This window comes from Trichophyton rubrum, assembly GCF_000151425.1.
Source record: "Trichophyton rubrum CBS 118892 genomic scaffold supercont2.3, whole genome shotgun sequence".
Classification (NCBI taxonomy): Eukaryota; Fungi; Ascomycota; class Eurotiomycetes; order Onygenales; family Arthrodermataceae; genus Trichophyton; species Trichophyton rubrum.
This window is the reverse complement of record NW_003456426.1, coordinates 1,169,992-1,189,519: the sequence shown is the minus strand read 5'-3', so window position 1 is coordinate 1,189,519 and position 19,528 is coordinate 1,169,992. Positions and strand designations below refer to the sequence as shown.

At 47.6% G+C, this 19,528-nt stretch overlaps 7 protein-coding genes and 1 non-coding gene across 8 annotated transcripts in view; 5 read left to right on the top strand and 3 right to left on the bottom strand.

Moving 5' to 3' along the window:
- Positions 1 to 337: 337 nt before the first annotated feature.
- On the bottom strand, positions 338 to 5,586 carry TERG_11957 (uncharacterized protein; the record flags this gene model as incomplete). The annotated part of the gene is made up of 6 exons (XM_047750991.1): positions 338 to 2,854; positions 2,929 to 3,290; positions 3,386 to 3,396; positions 3,448 to 3,556; positions 3,629 to 3,898; positions 3,957 to 5,586. 6 exons carry the CDS (start codon positions 5,584 to 5,586, stop codon positions 1,865 to 1,867), a joined length of 3,372 nt encoding a protein of 1,123 aa, XP_047605867.1. The 3' UTR covers positions 338 to 1,864.
- On the top strand, positions 1,344 to 1,459 carry TERG_10008. Its single transcript, XR_007130575.1, has one exon. It is a non-coding gene; the product is annotated as a 5S ribosomal RNA (ribosomal RNA).
- A 129-nt stretch (positions 5,587 to 5,715) lies between the features above and the next one.
- Positions 5,716 to 6,462, bottom strand: TERG_11956 (uncharacterized protein; the record flags this gene model as incomplete). The annotated part of the gene is made up of 1 exon (XM_047750990.1): positions 5,716 to 6,462. The coding sequence occupies one exon, from the start codon at positions 6,460 to 6,462 to the stop codon at positions 5,716 to 5,718; it is 747 nt and encodes a 248-aa protein (XP_047605866.1).
- A 1,170-nt stretch (positions 6,463 to 7,632) lies between these two features.
- On the top strand, positions 7,633 to 8,750 carry TERG_03169 (uncharacterized protein; the record flags this gene model as incomplete). Its single annotated transcript, XM_003236071.1, has 3 exons — positions 7,633 to 7,778; positions 7,855 to 8,563; positions 8,616 to 8,750. 3 exons carry the CDS (start codon positions 7,633 to 7,635, stop codon positions 8,748 to 8,750), a joined length of 990 nt encoding a protein of 329 aa, XP_003236119.1.
- A 296-nt stretch (positions 8,751 to 9,046) lies between these two features.
- On the top strand, positions 9,047 to 13,325 carry TERG_03168 (uncharacterized protein; the record flags this gene model as incomplete). The annotated part of the gene is made up of 1 exon (XM_003236070.2): positions 9,047 to 13,325. One exon carries the CDS (start codon positions 9,047 to 9,049, stop codon positions 11,018 to 11,020), a length of 1,974 nt encoding a protein of 657 aa, XP_003236118.1. The 3' UTR covers positions 11,021 to 13,325.
- A 1,724-nt stretch (positions 13,326 to 15,049) lies between these two features.
- On the top strand, positions 15,050 to 16,558 carry TERG_03166 (uncharacterized protein; the record flags this gene model as incomplete). Its single annotated transcript, XM_003236068.1, has 1 exon — positions 15,050 to 16,558. The coding sequence occupies one exon, from the start codon at positions 15,050 to 15,052 to the stop codon at positions 16,556 to 16,558; it is 1,509 nt and encodes a 502-aa protein (XP_003236116.1).
- A 558-nt stretch (positions 16,559 to 17,116) lies between these two features.
- Positions 17,117 to 18,214, top strand: TERG_03165 (uncharacterized protein; the record flags this gene model as incomplete). Its single annotated transcript, XM_003236067.1, has 3 exons — positions 17,117 to 17,145; positions 17,217 to 17,366; positions 17,437 to 18,214. 3 exons carry the CDS (start codon positions 17,117 to 17,119, stop codon positions 18,212 to 18,214), a joined length of 957 nt encoding a protein of 318 aa, XP_003236115.1.
- Positions 18,215 to 19,074: 860 nt separating this feature from the next.
- TERG_03164 (uncharacterized protein) overlaps positions 19,075 to 19,528 on the bottom strand; it is a gene marked incomplete at both ends in the record, with an annotated part of 781 nt that continues 327 nt past the window's right edge. The window contains one exon of the mRNA XM_003236066.1: positions 19,075 to 19,510. Within this exon, the coding sequence (XP_003236114.1) occupies positions 19,075 to 19,510 (436 nt within the window). The remainder of the gene's footprint in view (positions 19,511 to 19,528) is intronic.

Here is a 19,528-nt window from a genome sequence, read left to right as displayed (position 1 = left end):
CTTCTGGGAAGCCACTACAGTAAATATCAGTTAGTATATATTTCATATCCCAATTCCCCTCCAACGGACGAACATCGAACATGGAGCTGGGGGAAGCTGTTTTGCAAAACTGGAGAAAGAAGCACATAATGTAACCTTGGTAGCCACTTTGTCGTGGTAATTGTGTCTTTCATTTATTGATCTCCTCTCGGAGTGACGTCGTAGACCGTCATTAGATACATGATGACTTAGCATGCTGACATAATAACAGGTGAAGAAGGTAACACATAATGTGTATTAAATGCACTGCAGATGCCCTGTAAAGAGCGTTTAAACGAGCTGAGAATGCACTTACGTCAGGCCTGCAGGGAACATGGTGCCGAAGAGTTAAAAAGGTAGCAAAATGTGGTGGGAATGATGATGGTGGCCATTGTGTTGCTGCGTCTGTTGATGTTCGCTGCAAGTTCGAGCCTTATTTCCACACTTATAGAGTAAAACTCTTAACATGGTAATTAAACAACCAAATAGTCGGAATGCTAGTTAGCTATTGTAATATGGCTGGAATTTGCGGGAGAGAATAAGCCTTGGAACATGTAGGTTCAGAGGTGCCGCCAACGCCCTTCCATTAGCGTCCACCGAGGTACATCGGTTGGAAATGTTATTCTTATAATGAAGGAGAAACCAGGCTGAGAAAACGCGGGATGGTACGGTATCAGATTATCTGGCAAGTGACATGCTACCAATTGTTGGCTCGACCCTAACGGCATGAAGTCACCCTTAAATGCCGTCGTAGACGTCAACTCAGACGAGCCATCGACATCAGAAGGACAAGCGTTGGTTTATGACCTGGCAGTGTTAAAGAGGATTTCGAGCTATGAGGATCGCTTTAGTTGCTCTGTGGGTATCAAAGCTTCCGAGGTAGGCTAACCATGCGCAGTGCGTAACTGCATCAAGTCAACCCGAGGGTGGGAACACCCCATGCATGCGTCCAAGTAACTAAACCTGCCTACCATTAATGTGGGTTCGCTCTTTTGGAACGTTTGACACGCAACGGAGGTTGTGAGGAGGAGTGAGAACCTGAAATCGAAGCTGAAGAATCAGCCATATTTATAGGGCTTACTCTGTGCCGCATTCACCTCTCCGTATCTTCACTGTGTTTACTTCACTGGCTTTCCCTTCACTGTGCGAAGATGAGCCGCCATGAGTAAGCATCGGAATAACGCAAGCTAGGCCTAAAGCAGGTATCCATTCACCGGTATATCACATGACGTGAATAAATGTGGGCTTTATCATGTGACCCATAAATAGCCCCTTACCCCTGAACCTGCAGCATAAAACTCTGCTCGTCTATGTGTCAAACACATACGACCACAGGAAGTGGAAAACAGAGCTTCCCGTCCGCTCAGCTGTACTTAAGCCACTTGCCGGTCGGTTAGTAGTTGGGTGGGTGACCACCAGCGAATCCCGACTGTCGTATGTATTTTTTTTTGTTTGTTCGTTAAATAGTTATTGCTTACCCCCTGAATATACCGTACGTGAAGCCACCCGAATTCGCCGCGCAGCAAATGCATCATTATTTGAGGCGGCACAATCATACAGATCATATTACTACCTCCTATCATGGTCATGATTAGCTACGGAGTACGTAAGTAAACTTATCGGAGTGGATAGATGATATTACTATTCTGCTTTTATAACATATTCATCTATCTCGACCTCCCCTAAACGACTCCTGAACGATTCCTGAACCATTTTTGGCGATGTAGACAAAACACAATATAGAATACTAATTCTTTACCGGTCGATTCTCCTGCCAGCGCCGCGCATATATATATAAAGTGCAGAGCTAAATACCGAAGTCAGTGCAAGCTAGAGTATCACCATACTACTTGAAACATTTCTTGAGTAGCCCTTGGACGAGGCTATCCTTGCGCACGAATTCTTGCGAGAAGCTCTTAAGGCCATCAGCCTTGAGTGCACGACGCACATTTGCCGCCTTTTTGAATGCTTCACGTGCCCCCTTGACCTGGACACCTTCAACCCCGATCAGTAGACCAAGAATGGCAAAAGGAGCTGCCGCCGGGTTGTCGACAATATCAACGACCGAAAGAGCAGCGTTGCCGATCTCACCAATGATAAGGGCGGCCGTAGCAAACCTGGTAGCGATGCCAGCTGCCTGTCCTGCAAATCCCACAAAAGGTATAATCGAAAAAACAATGGATAGAATGTTAAGGATAAGCTCCTTCTTCTTCGTATCATGATGCTCTTTGCCAATCTTTTTGATTTCCTCGATCGATTTGGAAGCGTCTTGCAGCATAAAAACAGGCATGCTGAGGGATGTGATAACGTCGGTAATGTCAGCATCTAAGATCCCCATATTCAGCTCATAGGATGTGATATATGCAAGGTCCAACACATCGTCTATATGAGGAATCGCTTTATCAATCAGTTCCTTAGGGTCCTCAACTTTGATCTTACTCTTATCCAGAATGCGGCTGGGCACATTCACATACTTCACGTAGTTGTCGGCGCAAGGTTTTGGTGGGCAGAACTCATTCTTTGGAGGACAGGTGGGGCAGTAATCTGGCTCGGTAATTGTTGTCCATTCAATCCACTCCTTACTGATGCCAGCGTCTTTCAAGAGGGCATTGTAAAATCCTTCCTCGTCTCTCACGGTATATTCGACAGTGCGGCCTCCAGGGTCGGCGTGGTCCGGGTCGTAAAGGTTCACTTCCGTGCAAGGACCTTCTCCCTTCGCATAAGGTGTAGACCACTTACAGTCCATGTATTTGAGACCCTCGCCAGTTTTTAAAGCCGTGAACTTCATCAAACGGGGTTCGATGGAGTCCTTCACCCAGTCGGCGTACCACTCAAACTATCTTGCGTTAGTCTAGATCCATCAAAGAAAACAAAGAAAAGATTCAAGGAACGCTGGCATAGATGGCATACTCTTTGCTTATAATCATCTGAAGACGAAATTTCCCTGTACTTATCAACCGCGCCTTCAAGCTCCTTAGTTAATATATCCATCAGGGCCATGCCACGGCAAGGTATCGGCACCTTGCCGATATTTGCGTCTAAGTCCTCGAGGGTCTTGGGCCATGCGTTTGGATCACAGTCGAGATTACCTGGTTCAACAGTCCAACCTATGGTTCCGTTTTCCTTGATTCCAGTAAACCAATCCCCTAAATCAAGGGCCCAGTCGCTAATTCCGCCCATATTCAGACCTTGAATCCATGAAATTCGCTTTGCTTTAGTATTATCATCCATATATGCAACCCAGTCAGTCATGCCCTGACCTCGTGTGCCGTCTAAATAGTTAAGTCAGCAAATGATAATAATGTATAGACGACAACTGGTATGAAGTGATAGATGGGGAGATGGCTCGTATCCATTAGCAGGAGACATTTCAACATACTATATCATAGTTAGCAAGGTCCAAAGCTATATAGAATTTAGTGAGCTAACCAGGTCATAATATCTGAGTCCGTCTCGGCATCATACCACTTCTTAGCCTCGAAGCCCTTTTCTCCTTTATCGGTATACTCAAGAATTTTCTGAAGTTCAGCATTTGCAACTGTTGTCTTTAAGTCAGTGGTCTTCGTAGACTTGGTAGAAATGCTGAACGAATGAAGATATTAGGACTCACTATAACCACCCGTGCCAGTGCATTGACCTGGCTCTGCCTCTGAATGCCCATAAGCACCAGTAAATGTACACTGCGGGCCGGTGCAACTTGGGTCTGACATTCGAAAGCTTCGCCCGTAGCTAGAAACACCCACAAAAACCTTTTCAGGTACCACACCAGCCTTTGTGATCATAGCAAGGGCGCTATATGTTTCTGTGCGGTTAATATGTGAACGAAGGCAATTCCCATTCGGACACCCAGGGTTTGCAAACTTGTTCCCGTAATCTAGAACTTTGGTTAGAGTCTCTTTGCTGGCCATTAATTTTACGGAAGTTGGGAGTATACATACCCCACTGACCATGAAGATCATACGTCATGTAAATGAAGTAATCAACGACCACTGAAATTGCACGAACTGGGAAGGGTTTAAGGTACCAGTACGACGCTGGAATAGCAATAGAAAGGGATCGTGATCCTGGGGCGGTTCCGAGAAGGACTCGTAATTGCGTAAGAAATCTGTAATAATTCTCTGCGTCGTAGGGGTTTGATGCCGGAATTCCTTGGTCCGTGGCACCAGGGTACTCCCAGTCAAAATCAATGCCGTCCAGATTATGGCTATCAAGGAACTTTACAACGTTTTGAGCGAATTTATACCGATTCTTTGGGCTTACAGCCTGCCGATAGCGACTGTAAGTTCCAGGTTCCGTTGACTCGGCCCATCCACCCACTGATAAGATCTTTTTGAAGGGTGCCTTCATCGAATTGAATAAATCGAATTGCTCCCTAATATTGTCTCCAATATTGATGTTGAAGTCCTCTGTAAGACCTGCAAACGCAAAATGCACGTGGGTTAGGTCTTTAAAATTCTCCTCGATCTTTCTAGCGTCAAGGTATAAACAGTCCCGGTTGAAGTTATACGCCTGAAAGTAACCGACCCGAGCAAAACTACCTCCCGGAGTCTTATTACCCACAATTTCAGTACCGCAATTGGAGATACAGCCATTAGTACCATGTTTAAAAGAACCAGGCGCACCTGTATCAGCCGGGAACTCGGTGCAGAATTCAGCGGTTATACCACAAAAGCCCCAGCCTGAGCAACATGCATTCAAAGGGCATGGATTGAGCTTTGCTAGATCCCAACCATCAAATTCACCAGAGGGTTTCCTAGTTCCGGGTTTCTGCGGGCCGCAATCAACTCCAGCAATTTCAGCTGGCATAGGGGTATTTCCTTTACTAAGACAGATAACTTGGCCAGGCTGAAGTCTGTTACAGCCGGACCAGCCCCAGGTCCCCCTATTTAGTTTGTCTATATCGTCTACCGTAATCCCATAGTTGTCAGCGATGGCAAAGCAGCCATCTCCGACAACGACAGTATGTGTAGCACATGTGCCGTCAGGTTGGGGCTTTGGTCTCTTGTCTGGAAGAGTGCCTTCCGAACAGCAAACCCACTGCTTTGGCATTAGGGTCGAGCAGAGATTTGTCATAGAGTTGAATTTGAGGAAATCGCTGCCGCGAATACCACATCGTACTGATAATGCCGTGCAGCTGTCTCCTACGCCGACCTGGATGGCTCTGCAGTCCGCTCTAATTGCGAGTGAGTGAAAACCAGACTTTGCGTGCGGTAACATTGGTCGGGTATGGCGCCATATAGGCCGGGTATCCAGTTCAGTGAGATTGCTAGGCTCACCAGCAGTGAGAACACCTAGCTCAGAAATGGTTGCAAGGACTCGACTCCTGGGAAAATAAAGACACCCCCCGTTAGTCCATTGTTTCAATGCGCTCTGGACCATATATAAGTCCTCGGTTTTTTCAACCGCAAACAGGCCAACAGTGCGTGCTTCCTTGATTGAGGTATTACACGACTGTATAGCCTGAGCCCCCTTTTTGAGAACAACACCTATAAAAGAAAAATCAGACACACGAAGTATACGATTGAGGCCGGAATAAAGGACGAAAAGAGAAAATTGTAAGATAGGCATTACTCCCGACCGGTAATTAAGTCCGAAGTTTACCGCACTTATTCAGAAAGAGGTAAACGGGAGTTCCTTACTAAGAAGCGTAGGCGACGAAGTTAGCTTCGGCGAAATGACATTGTGAAGTTTAAAATCTTACCCGAATTTATTGATAGTTTTAGCAGCCGCAGTAATCTGGATATCCGCACCAATATATAGACCAACGACCACGGAGCCCAGTTTGGCGAGAAGAATTTTTTCACCGCAAGAAGCTCTATTGGCAAGGTGGGATGACAATATGCTAACAGCGAAGGCAGTATCATCCCCTGGCTTGAGAATGGATGGGTTGATGGTAAATAGTACATCTATAATGACCCCTTTCGCACCACAAATGGATGATGAGGAGACGGGTGTGATAGTATTGGGTATTAAATCCTGAGTTTCATCTGTTGCATTCTTTGTGATATTGATTGAGTGGTTTGTAACGGGGATGGATGAGGCAGCACGCTTAAGTATTGGCTTTTCGGAGCTAGCTGTGCAGGCGCGGATTATCGGATGTCTGGTCTCAGTACTTTGAACGTTAAGGTCGAACAGTAGGGGCAATTTGCAATCCGTGAGGGATGGCTGGGTGTATAGAAGTGTCCAATTGGCAGGATCAGAACCTACGACGCTACAGGGCTGAGGGCATCCATCGATGAGCCTCGAGATCCATGGATCATCAATCTCGCCAGGGCTCAACTGAGTTATTGGGACGGTTCCTAGACCGAATTGATGCTCCGTTGACTTGAATCCTGTAGCTTTGAAGACTGTTGGGTAAGACTCGATTCCTAGTTGTGTATGATTCCGGCTCGCTGCCTCGACGGTAAGGAGCGAAAAGAGCATAAGAAACGAGAATCTCCCCATGGTGGAAGTATCACAAGTTGAAAGCGAGTGATGGAAATTTGGTTGGCCTCACAGTTGCCCTTGAAATAAGGCCAGGCCACAGTCCTATTTTAACGTCATTATGAAGCCAGCTGTGATGTCCCTTTTTCTACACGGGCTGAAATGCACCAGCATTATCCTCTTTAGGCCTCCGAGGCCTTGCTGCCAACACGGCAACAAAAATGGGGCCGAGTATTTCCGTGTAGAGGAAGAGAGAAACCAACCAACGCCACAGTCGGGGTTCGGCCATGAATGGTACCTGCTTCTATCCATAAATGAATCCCCGGAAGAAAAAGAGAAACGTGACCAATAGCTGGCCTAGCCTGCAGGGGTGAGAGAGAAATAGTTACAGGCTTGCTATCAGAAGCGAATATGCATGCAGGCCAATATTTCCATGCATCTATGCCCAGCTGTCAGGTGAATTTATTCAAAATATCATCTTGGCCAAGTTATGCTGGACCGTTAGCGCGGCGCGATGCATGTTTGCTGGTCGCCCTTGCCATGTCGTTATACTAAGCAATCTTGGCGCGCGATCTCGTCGGGCGCTAGTGATTTTCGCGAACCCTAATCTTATTACCCAGCCAATCATCTTTGGGTCCCTGAATATAAAGGAGTAGCACTAATAACACTAAATGTTTGGACATATATACATATTCGCGCGCATCAAGGTCGCCCTGGCCACAGCGGCAATTAGTTCTATTGTTGTCCGGCATGGCCCCCAGCCCCCATTTCCCTGGGGTCGGGTACCACATAGAAATTAACCTGCAATTGAACCTTCTACCGGCAACTCAACGAGCCTGACTCCACTATACTATCTGCTTATCCGAATAGTATCAACCTCTGGCCCTGGCAGGCCCTCGCATTATACCCAAGCGGACTCGAAAATTACACTTTCTTGAGTAGCATTAGCAGTATGGGCTGTTCTTGGGGTCTACCTTCGGTTCTGTGACCAGCGTCACCGCCGTGTGACAAGTAGATGGTGATATTGAGCCTTTTCCATACATATTATCCCTCATTCCAGGTCTATATTCTTATTGCGTAAATCAAATAGGTCTTTCAAACTAGAAATACCGAACGGCCACTCTTCTCAATTAATCATCTATCCTACCATTATACCCATAAATTCCAATTGTGAAGCTAGGCATCCTCAACATGCGCAGTATACTGATTACTTTCCTCCTTATCTGGCTGCTGTCTCTTTCCAGTTATGCTACGGGGGCCAAACCAAAGATCGCAGACAGTCAAGTAGCCCACGTCTTTGAGCGAATATGGCTGTGGGAAATGTATGACTTCATCTGGTAAGCTCTGCCATCGTCCCTAGCTTTTAGTTTAGCTGCATCGAATTTGCTAATTCCTTAAATTAATAATTGTTAGTGATATTGAAACCCCCGTTAAGCAAGGAAAGATCTTTCCTCATGACAAAACATACAACAACTGGAAACTCAATATAGGAAGAAAAACAAAGGATAAAAGACTCACCTACGCCGAGTTTCAGAAACGATTGCAGGGAGGAAACCCTCATGACGGTGCACTACCCACAATAGACTCTCCCGCTGATGGAGACCCTTTCAAGTCAGCCAAACAACTACTAGACCTTCGATGGCATAGCGAATTTGCACCACACGAGGTGGACCCGTCGCTCCCAAAACCTAAGGAGCCGGATGTTGAGGGTCTTAATACCAAGAACTATCTGGCTCTCGTCGGCAAGACGGAGGAGGAGTATTCACAGTTTCGCATGGGCCTAGTGAATAACCCTTTTGGCAATGTAGACGATCCAGCCCGCATCCAACGCATTGCGACCACTACCAAAGCTATCCAGACCTTTCGCTACCAGAGCAGGGTCCGGTATGTCACCAATTCGGTTACATCGACTGATGAAGGAGGGCTCGGGTTGGCGAAGGTGAAAACAGATAAACACCCGACGGCGTTGACATATAACGGCACACCACTAGGCCCCGCGATTTATGAGAAGACAAATTATGTAGAGACATACAAGGCAAACTGCATAGGCGAAGATGAAAAAAGACCAGGCCCACGGCTGAAAGCTCTAGGAGTCAAAAGGAAGAGTGATTTTACCCAGATCGTACGTCTGACTCCCCAGTACAAATTGCAAAACTATTCTGACTCGAGAAAAGATGAAAGACTTTGGTCGCGACTACGACAAGCACTCCTCTCGAAGCGACAAGAACCATCTTCTCGTGCTCAAGAGGTGGACCCAAGTTAGTGATAAAGCTCATTCGACAGCGGAGAAACTCAAACAATGCCAGTGAGCTAGATAACATGTTCGACGATAGGAGCACTGTATATTTAGCCGGTGACCAGATAAATAACTAGGCGGTTAGATGTTTGTTATATGCATGGTAGATCTATACAAAGGATTCTTTGTTTGGTCACAGTCATACCCTGTCAATTCCCCAAACTAGTTAGAGCAGCCGAGTAGCCAACGAGTTATGTGACTATTTAAATTGGCCAGCAGGTCGCACTTTTGTTCTCAGCAAACAACGCCAGCATAACCTCACCGGAGCCAGCAGTACCTTATAACTACGACCAACAGAAGCAAAACACGATGCACGGAGGAGTGTTAGAAGGTGGGGAGAAAAGATGCGATTGTGATGATATATTTTGCTACCTAGACGCAGACGAATGCATCCAGTACCAGGCCTATCAAGCCCGGCTCATCGCTGCCCTTCGAGGTGAAAATGTGCCAGACGAAGAACACCTTGACAGTCAATACTACGCCCCTCTTTGTCTAATTCGAGGCATCCGCTGTCACTATGAGTTTGCAGCCAGCTCCGCCGTAAAGGATGTTTGCGCCTCCCGTCCGGCTCTCGCCCGCGCTCGCAACGCTCGCCTTATCATGAGCAACGTGATCCCTGGGCCTGAAGACATGGACGACACTGACCGGACCAGACACCCCTACTGTATCTGGAACCCTGATATTGCGGCCGAAGATACCTATCGCCAGTTAGCCCAGCGCTTCCCGTCAATGCGCTATCAGGTAGGCCGCGCCTGCGCCGCTGCTGGATACGATGATCTATATGCAGAATTAGACCTGTTGCCAGACGTTTCAATCGCCGAGGAGGCGAGGGAGAGCGAGACACCGGGTGGACAGGCCATCTTCAAGATGATAATGGCTGCCCCCTATCGCTATGCTATTATGAATGACTACGACCTGTCTATCAACCTTGATAGTAAGAACCCCGGCGCTTCCGCGTTCCTGAACGGCCACACAACTGTGCGATGGAAACTTCAACACCGTAATGAGTTACAACAAAAGGCATACGGTTTTAGAATCTTGAGGGCGAGGACATGGAAATGGAGCATTGAAGAAGACGACCATATTGATGAAAAGGAGTCGTACTGGCCTGAGAAGTACAATATCCTCACTCCAGAGGAGGCTCAACTTCTTTACACCCCCCTCCCCCAGGATCTACCAACCATGAAGAAAGACCTTCTCATTCAAATGGCGGCTTACGATGGCAACGTAGACCGCTATGCTCGCCTGGCATCATACTGGCCGATGGATGAGGTTGAGCGGGTCTGCGTGATACGAGGAATATACTACAACACATTGTTTGCGCGCTTCTGGGCCGAGGAGATAAAGAAAAATACCCGACGTGTGCAAGGGCTTAAGAACAACGGACTATCACTTATCAAAGAGGCTATCTCTGCCCGCCGCATTATGATCAATGACGTTGAAGAATTCATTAACGGATGGCCGGAGGATGAGCCACAGCCAAGGGTTATCTGGAAGCCTCTAAAGCCGTGTGAACATGTACTCAAACTGCTCGCGGAGAGAGTTCCCTCAATGAAAAAGACGGCTGCGCTTGCATGCATATTTTGTGACTACGAAGACGCTTACAATGAGATCAACTGTACGCCACACCCCGACCTCGCCATGGCAGCAAAAGAATCTCGTAATCCGTTCTACATTCGAGACATTGAGCAAAGGGCTGCCGAACAGGGTATTGACCTTTACGAAAGCTACGTTATGCCAATATGGCTAGATGAGAGCCTAGAGATCCTTCAGTCACACAGTATGTATACAAATTTAACAAACGGTATGGGACTCCACTGGAGCGATGAGATCATGAAGAAATTTTCCAGCATTTTCGGAGGAGATGTCCCCGAAGATTATCCGGTTCAATTATACGTATGGGCATCACCCGAGAGACTCCGGCTGATTGAGATTTGCGAGACAAACTGTCATTGCCCTGCAATATGTTACCCGGACTTCGAGAAGAACTGGGAGGAATATGTTGAACGTGCCAAACTGCGCAAAGAACGCATGAGACGACAGGAAAGACGTAGAAAGGTGTTGGAGGCTGCCGCTCTTAGACGGCCCGGGGAGAGTGAAGATGCCTGGTGGGCCAGACAAAGTGTATATTTTTGGAAGTACAACGGACGCGTGCGCGCAGGGGAACCCGAATGGGTTGAACATGCTCAGAAGGTCAGAGAAAAATATGAAGCCATTGTTGCCAGGGAGGGCGGGGAGGTTAGTGAACAGGAAGTTTCCTCCCCTGACTCAATGATTGGGTAGAGCTAGCAGCCATTTAGTTATTCAATGATTCCTTCTCTTCATTCTCTCCATGAAGCACTGTCAGCTCTGACTACCTGGTAGATAGGCGAATGTAACCCAAGACATAGCATGCATATTTCATATATGTTTGTATCATGCCTTGTCCGCATGGGGATGGGAAGCCGGTATAGTCGGTGTAGCCCCTTTTCAGGACACCGATGGATGTGGTGATTAAAAAGTCTCGGAAAATGCAGCTAATCAACGGTATATATGAATCTCCAGACTAACTGAATCGCAAGGTTGTTTGTTATCCCTTGCACCATGCCTGCCGCAGCATCATATAAGTCATGGACAGGGGGTTTGATATATATTCCGCTTGGTATAAACTTCCAGACAAGGATTAAGAAGTGCATACTTTTCCCAGTGAACTTCTGGACAAAGGTCGACGTGCATGCGTTCTAGACCATGTTCACGCATATGCCCATTTATGTATGCACAGATACTCCCATGCGGCCCGGAGTTTCTCTTATCTCCCACCGCTGCCACCAGGCTATGAAATTCCTGGCAATTCAGATGAGTGTAACAGAACTGACCAATTCTCCCTCCACCTTGCTGCACAATCTCGGTAAAGGTTGGATATCTGGTTCCTGGTCGTTTGATTTGTCGAGATAACTGTGCGGCTTATAAGAGGAGAGATTCATATAAACCCCGGGATATAGGTAGACTATTTAACTTCACGAAATGGATTCCCAAGGCCGGAAACACATGTGCAAGCCTCTGGGCTAATGCCTATGCCTGCGTGTCAATCATCGGGTATACTCCAAAGCCATCATCAACCCCGACTCCAACAAAGCCCCCAAATGGCATTCAAACACCCACTCCGATCCAAAACGGGATGGCTACAAACTGCAACAAGTTCCATTTTGTTGAAACTGGGAATACCTGCCCAGTCATTCAGCCGAAATATAAGGTCACGTTGGCAGATCTCGTTAGATGGAACCCAGCAATCAAGGCTGATTGTAGCGGCTTATGGGCAAGGACTTATCTCTGTGTTGGGACGCTTTGAATCAACCAGCATTGGCAATATTCTAGCTTAACAGAATGTAAGTCTGTCTAGGTAGTTATGGGGAGTTCCATATCGTCTGCTTCGGGATTCGGCCGCCAATGTCGCGTTAGAGCTTTCATTAGCTAGCCAGATAACAAGCCCCGTAGGTAATTCACAATTTGATACGCGTTTAAGATGATGATGAGTTAGAAATCTTTTTAAGGTGGGTATCAAGAGATCCAGGCATAATAACTCCGGTGCAAGCTGATATTTATATTGAAAATGAGATGTGGGCTTTACTTTAACCACTAACCCTTCTCTCGCCTTTGTTTTTTCACCTCCTTCACACCCTCAACATCCAAGCGCCAGGGGGTGGAAAAGGTAGGTAGAAATGGAAGAAAACGCTCAACTCGGGCGTCGGTGAAAGAGAAAAGCAGCAGGATCTTGTTAAGTAGCGAGCGAGCATGCGGAAGCTTGGTTAAACTGTTGTCGGTCGAGGTTGTTTCGTCATGACGGCTGCGTGGTGACGAGATCCATTGGTTTGGCCCGCGTCTCGGATATACGATACGCCGCTAACTACGTCGAAGGTGAAAGGTTTAGGTTAAATGTGGCAGTGATGGCGTAACTAGCTAGTTATTCACTAGTTAACTTCGAGTTATATATACGAGACGCTGGCCACCGGATCCTACACCAGCTTCAACATCTCGTCACCAAAGACAGCTGTTTAACCAAACTTCCGCATGCCCGCTACTTAACAGATCTGATGCTCCTCCTCTAGCGTAGTGGCAGACTTTGACAAATATTATTACTTACGATGGATCATTCAAGTCACCAACGTCATATAAAGTTTTCGGAAGGAAAGTCAGCGCTGTGAACTAGCAGCTTGCAACTTTAACAACCCGACCTTACTTGCAACTTCTCTCACTTATATCTTTCCTTCCTCTCTTGTCAATAACTGCTCTATCATCAACTCCCCCCAATATCAAGCAAAAGGTACGTTTTAAGCCTGTTTGTTGCTTTCAATGGCAGAAAACACGCTAGTATTCGATATCTCAAGCTCTGAGCCCACAGGTATGACCTGCGTGCTCAGCTGCTTCTCGGAAAAGTTTACGCATCTTCTGGGTATCGAATAAGCACAGAGAAACGCATCCTAGACTGGGCCTTATTAGAAGTGGACGGCAACCGTGTCTCCAAGAACAAGTTACCTCCAATCGACGACATTCCTAGGAACTCCCGTGCGTTATACCTGGCTGCAAAAGAGGTTTTAGATGGGCCTGTTGCTTTGTGAGGGGATATGGGGGTCTGCAAGATCGGCCGAAGCACTGGATTCTCAGAAGGGATGCCAGGTGAAATCAGAGACCGATATCCAATGTTTGTTCCGGGATGCGAGTGATAACTGGGATAAACGGCGGGGTCTTGCATATCTAGTTTACCCAAAGGCTCCTCGGCTTAATTTTGAAGAACCAGGACATTCAGGATCGTTTGTCTTCGGCCTCCAAGGGTCGTTTGTTGGACTGTACATGGGAGGGGGGAACTGGCTTGTTTATCAAAGCCAGTGACCTATGTGAGGATATCAAACAAGTGACAGGAGCCTTAGATGTTCGCATTCCGTCGTGACAGAGAATGTCTTGGCTTAACCACTCTTCGTTGTTGTGTATTAACCATTCGTTAGCTATAATATCAGTACAATGGAAAGGTATATTTCCAAACCCTTTTCCACAAAAACCAATGGCATATATAGCGCAGCAACAAAAATCTAAATTATTTGGCCTCTGGTGCAATCGCAACTTCGTTAAATACTTGATCGGCCAATTGAAAATCTTTAGTTTGTTCTGAGGGTGCGTACCATCGTAGTTAGTTAAGTGTCAAACTTCAGCTCTGCCTACCATTAGTGTGGGCTCACTCCTTTTGGTGCAGTGGCAGGCTTCGATATTAAGTTAATCCCGTAGAGTCCCTTGAACGTCAAATTTATCTTTAAATTTGAAATGGAATGCCCGTGCGTTGATCTTTGCGGTCAACCTTAACGCCCGGGCCGCCGCACGGACATATGTGACGGTAAAATAATTATTCCGTTCCTAGTGCAATGCTGTAGCCAATCATATATTTAATTAGTAATACTCAGCGGTCTGTCCAATTAGCAAAGCTTTATATGATTCTGAGAGAGTTGATTGGTTAGGGTGCAAATAAAATTATTAAAAGATGCCTTCAATCAATAGCAATAGAGATCTTGAAGAAAGTAATATATGAGTGGAGAGAGCGCTATCTTTCCTCGTTTTGAAACACAAGCTAGATAGCGCTCACTCTCGCTGTAGAGGAAAAGGAATATTTGCTACTTCCCATTGGATTACGAATTAGCTATTAATCAGGTATATCTGTTGGTAAGAATATACATTTCAATTCGTACCCCCCTTATGCTTCGCTACGGGTTGGTGTTGGTTGGTTGTCTGAACGGGCCATTCAGCTTTATCCTATGAAATTTATGATTGGTTACTTTTGGTTACATCCATTATAGAAGGTGACGGAGGCGGATGAATGTTTTTACAGGGCGCGGACATATCATTTTATTATAGGGTGAGGTGAAGGGTGATTTCGCTGATCTTTGCTTTATGGTTGAGAGTGATTTTTTCTATTGATCTTGCTCCGTGTGAAAAATCGACGAGTTACCATAGGCTTAGTGGCTTCGTCGTGTGAGTTTTCGACCTGCTGAGCCATCGCTGATCTTTTTGCTGAACCGTCCTGGAACACGATTGCAAGGGCGTTGGAGCCTTGAAGGGCGTGATGAGAACTGAGAGCCAGTTAGCTGCAATAATCGTGTTCGTTTTGGCGCTAACCGTATTCGCTGCTGAGACGCCGCATCATAACGACAGAACTGACCACAGTTCACCGACACGGAGTACCGTCGACCGAGACACATACCTATATCAAGGTCCTACCATCACGCCCATAAACACTCATATCATTTTCCTAGTCCATGACTGCGGTGGCTCAAGTCACTTTCAGCAACAATGGCACTGGGCCTTCTTACCCTCCCCCTGGAAATCCGGATGCTGATCTTCTCCTATCTGCCCAACAGCATCATCAAGAACCTACGCCTAACATGCTCATCCATAAAAAATGCCACCCGTCTTGACCTGGACCGAGTCTTCTTATCCATTCAAAAGCGAGATATTGAGGTATTCCGCAACATAGCCAGTCATGACACTATGCGCCTGCAAGTCAAAGAAATCATCTGGGACGACGGCTCATTCAGCCAGAGTCCTCTTGAAGAAGTTGTAGAGCGGGACGGAGAGTATTATGGACAAGTGAGCGGTCTGCCGTATGAGAAGGTTCCTGCGGGGCAATACCGGGGGTCCTCACCAAAGTTCTGTCCAATTTGGTTCTCGCAGGAGTGCGATAAGAATATCTCAGAGTTCGCTGCAGATAAATTTGGTCCCAGAATGGCGGAAGAGCTAATGGAGTGGATGATGAAGCTTCGCAAGCCGCAGCCGTGGCGATCATGGGAAATGTATAAGGAGTATCTGCGAGACCAGCTTGAAGTACTTGATTCCGAGGCGGATGTTGAAGCCCTCAAGTTCGGTCTGGAGCAGTTTCCTGCTCTTAGGAGAATAACTATCATCCCGACAGCGCACAGGAAACTCCTTGAACCGTTATACCCAACGCCTAACATACGGAGCTTATCGTCTATATTCAATTACCCCATTCCGCAGCCATGGCCAGTCTCGAACGAGGATACATTTCCCGTCAACGCTACGCCATGGACCGAAGATGCCGAGGAGTTTCTCAAAGAAAGATGGCGAGGCTTCCGGGTAGTTACGAGGTGTCTTGCAGAGCAAGCTGGTAAACACCACGTTTCGGAACTGGTCATTGATCCGGGAAACCTCAAAACCGGCATTAACTACAATATCTTCAACACTCCTTGTCGAGAACTCTCTAACTTTACCACAATTCTGGAGCAACCTGGCTTCAAGCGGCTTGATCTGACTCTCTTTGTCGGTGGGGAGGAGGATATCGTCTGGATACCATTTAAAGACAGCCATTACCACTCCGTCTTTTCCAAATGCCCAGATCTAGAGCATATCACCTTCGGCACGGATAAGGGCATCTATGCAACTGAGGAGCTGTCGATGGACCATTTCACATCCCTGCTATCTCTTTTCCCCGTGCACAAGTGGTCGAAGCTCCGACACTTTGGTCTCTCAAGCTTTCCCGTGGTACAGTCTGATATCATTGACTTGCTCGATGCGATGCCTTTGACGCTTCGAACTGTCGAACTGACCGGGCTACTCTTCATCAACGACGGAGAGAATTACAAATCTCTACTGACTGCAATGCGTAACACGCTTAATTGGAAAGAGAGAGCCGTTGGGGACAGGCCACAGGTAACTTTCTGGACGAGAAGCTCTGCCAACATGCTGCATGCGCACATGGAGAAGACCGTCAGCAACTATCTGTATGGAGATGGAGGGAACCCGATGGTGGTTGGACCTAATAGGAAGATGTATTTTTCGGGGTAGAAACGTGATAGAATACTAAGAGAGAACTCTTGTCCTAGCCTTATGGAGGTCTTTGCGGGTTGTTGGGTGTTATTCATAGTTCTTCGTCACCTTAAGTAGTTGCATGCCTGATTATCCTTCCAACCGGCTGGCCACTAGTTCAGCCTTCTCTCAGGCCAATGGATATCTTTTGATCTTTTCTTAGATGCTCAGCTGTAAGGACTCTATGACTATGTTTATGTTTGTTGTTTTGTGTGGAGCTGCTGCTGGTGGCAAGACCAGCTTCCCTTTTGGCAAGTTAGGCCGAGCCAGCGTCATCCCGTCTATCTTAGTCACCGCAAGCAGCCCGAGAGAGTCCAACGACACACCCAGTGACAACCTCCGTCGACCAGCGGCTGACAGCTCATGACACGTCTCTGGCGCACATCTGGATCAATTGGTTAAGGATTTTTCGTTGACCGCAGCCCGCTGGACAGGCAGCTACTTTCTTGCAGCATCCAACCAGCTAGCTACAACCGGGGCTTACAGGGCTGAAGCAAGCTCGCCAACATCCCACTTCCACTCTAACCAACTACTGCGATGTTTGGCATCATCGCAGACCTGCTGGCGTGAGTCTACACCGACGAGCCGTTGGGCACGCACTGTATAACGTACAGTTAACTGACAATTCCGTCAACAGGGCCGTCGCCACGGTTCTCTTCCCGATCTTCGCATCGTACAAGGCCCTCCAGACCCGTGATGTGACCAACCTAGCTCCCTGGCTGATGTACTGGGTCGTCTACTCGGCCATCACCCTCGTCGAGTCATGGACGTTCTTCATAATATCTTGGTGCGTTCCCTAGACTGATATACGTCGAAACAGAATGACAAAATATACTGACAAGCGGACTGGCGGACAGGTTCCCGTTCTATAGCTGGATACGTCTATTTGCACTCTCCTACCTTGTCCTTCCGCAAACACAGGGCGCAAAGAAGCTCTATCTCGAACACGTCGAGCCCTTCCTTCGCCATCATGAGCGTGAGATCGAGGAGCTTATCGGCCAGGCCCATTCCCGCGGCAGTGCGATGGGACTGCAGTACCTGAAGAAACTCATCGATCTGGTCAGGACAAAGGCGATGGGTTTACCGCCTCTCTGGGAGGGGCAGGCACAGGGACACGCGGACACTACTAACGTTGCGGCGCCGTCCTATGCGCAGACTCTGTTTTCGCGGTTCAATTTGCCCGCTGTGGGTGCTGGGGCGGCTCCCGGCGCTGGTGGTGCCTCAGGTGGTTACGGAGCACCGGATTTCGTCAGTATGATAGGCAGTGTGCTGGGAGGAGCAGGAGGGGCAGCAAAGAGCCCTGACGCCCAGGCGGCGGAGCTAAGTGCGTCCGGCCGTCTGCTACCTCGCCATGTCGCTTCTGCCCCGCGGTCAGAGCAGGCAGCATACATCGCTTCCCAGCGAGACCATCTGAGGGTTCTCCTGTCGGCGTATGATCGGGAATTTGGAAGCCTTAGCTCTGGCGCTGGCGGTCCTGATGAATCCGTCGGAGGCTTCGAGAGCAGCGGCCTCCGCAAGAACAGAAGTGACAACTCGTTTGAGAACATCGAGCATGAGGACCTAGGTGCCTCGTCGGCCTTTGATACACATCGGTACGCCGACTATCGAAGGCCGAGGATGGGTGATTTCGAGTGAGGGGTGGCCATTATTATTATTGATTATTGGGTCTATGCATGCATCTTGGGTCAACACATATACATTCCATAACTATCCTAGGTAAATTACTGGATTTAACTACCGGCACCATCTCGGCTGGCTTTTTTTTTTTTTTTCCTTCTCTGAAGTAATAACGGGTAATTAGTTAACTAAGTCTCCAAGTCAGCCCGCAGAAGAAATAACTTCTTCATGCGAAATGACGCTGTGAGCCTTGCTCATGCTTACTCTCCTTACCAGCGAGTAACCTGTCTACTTGGTACGTACCACCATCGACCTGTCCACCCGCCTGTCTGTCCGCCTGTCTGTCCGCCTGTCTGCCTGTGGGCTCCATGGATCAAACTGGGCCTCCGTACGCCCTTACCTGTCTGCTCCATCTGCTCTTCCTGTCAGCCATGCATCTTCGGGCACATCCAAGGTAGCTTGGTGACTCCGTACTCTCCCGTATTATCCTTCGTTGCCGTCCCTTAACTTCTACGCCTTGCCTCTCTCTCTACCTTCTCTGCCGCCACTCCTTGCCCTCTCGTCTGCAACTGTCCGCCGTAACCACGCTCGACTAGCTCTTCCGCCCATCTCTTCCTCTCTTCCTATTCGCGCCTTCAACGCCTTAAAACTATTCAACTTCACCAAACAACGTGAATATTACCATATTTACTGTATCAAAGCGGTATTGTTTCTGGCTTAGTGCTGTATCAACGCGGTAATACAGTGATTAGTCAGCTTAGTAAGCACTGTTCATTCTGGGCTATGACGACATCGAGTAAACAACCATCGCGAGAACTTCTTGATATCAAGTTGCCATCCCAATATTATTATTATTACATGACTCATGTAAAAAAAAATTAATCTAGGCGCAAATTGAAGACGGCGCAGTCCGAAGCGATGCTGGCCTCTTGCTCGCTGTCCTCCGCCGTTCTCCAACTCCCTCCGCGTCTCTCCCGCTTCCACTCCCTCTTCATCTTCTCCATCTTCTTCTCCATCTTCAACTCTTTCTTCAACCCCTTTTCTTTCTCCTTTACTCTCTTTCTCTCTTCCTTCGACTCCTTCCTCAACTCCCTCCTCCACTCCTTGTCCGCCTCCTTCTGCATCTTCAACAGCCTCTTGGACTCCATGTTTCTCTCCTTGATTTTCTCCCTTATTTCCTTTGATTCTCTCTTCTCCGCCTTCTTCTTTTCCTTCTTTATCTGCCTCAATCCCCACTTCTCGTACCCCTCGCGTATCAACCCTTCTACTTCCGCGATGTGTCGTTTAATTTCTGCTTTATCTTCCTCCGGGTCACTAGTACCAGTCAGCCTG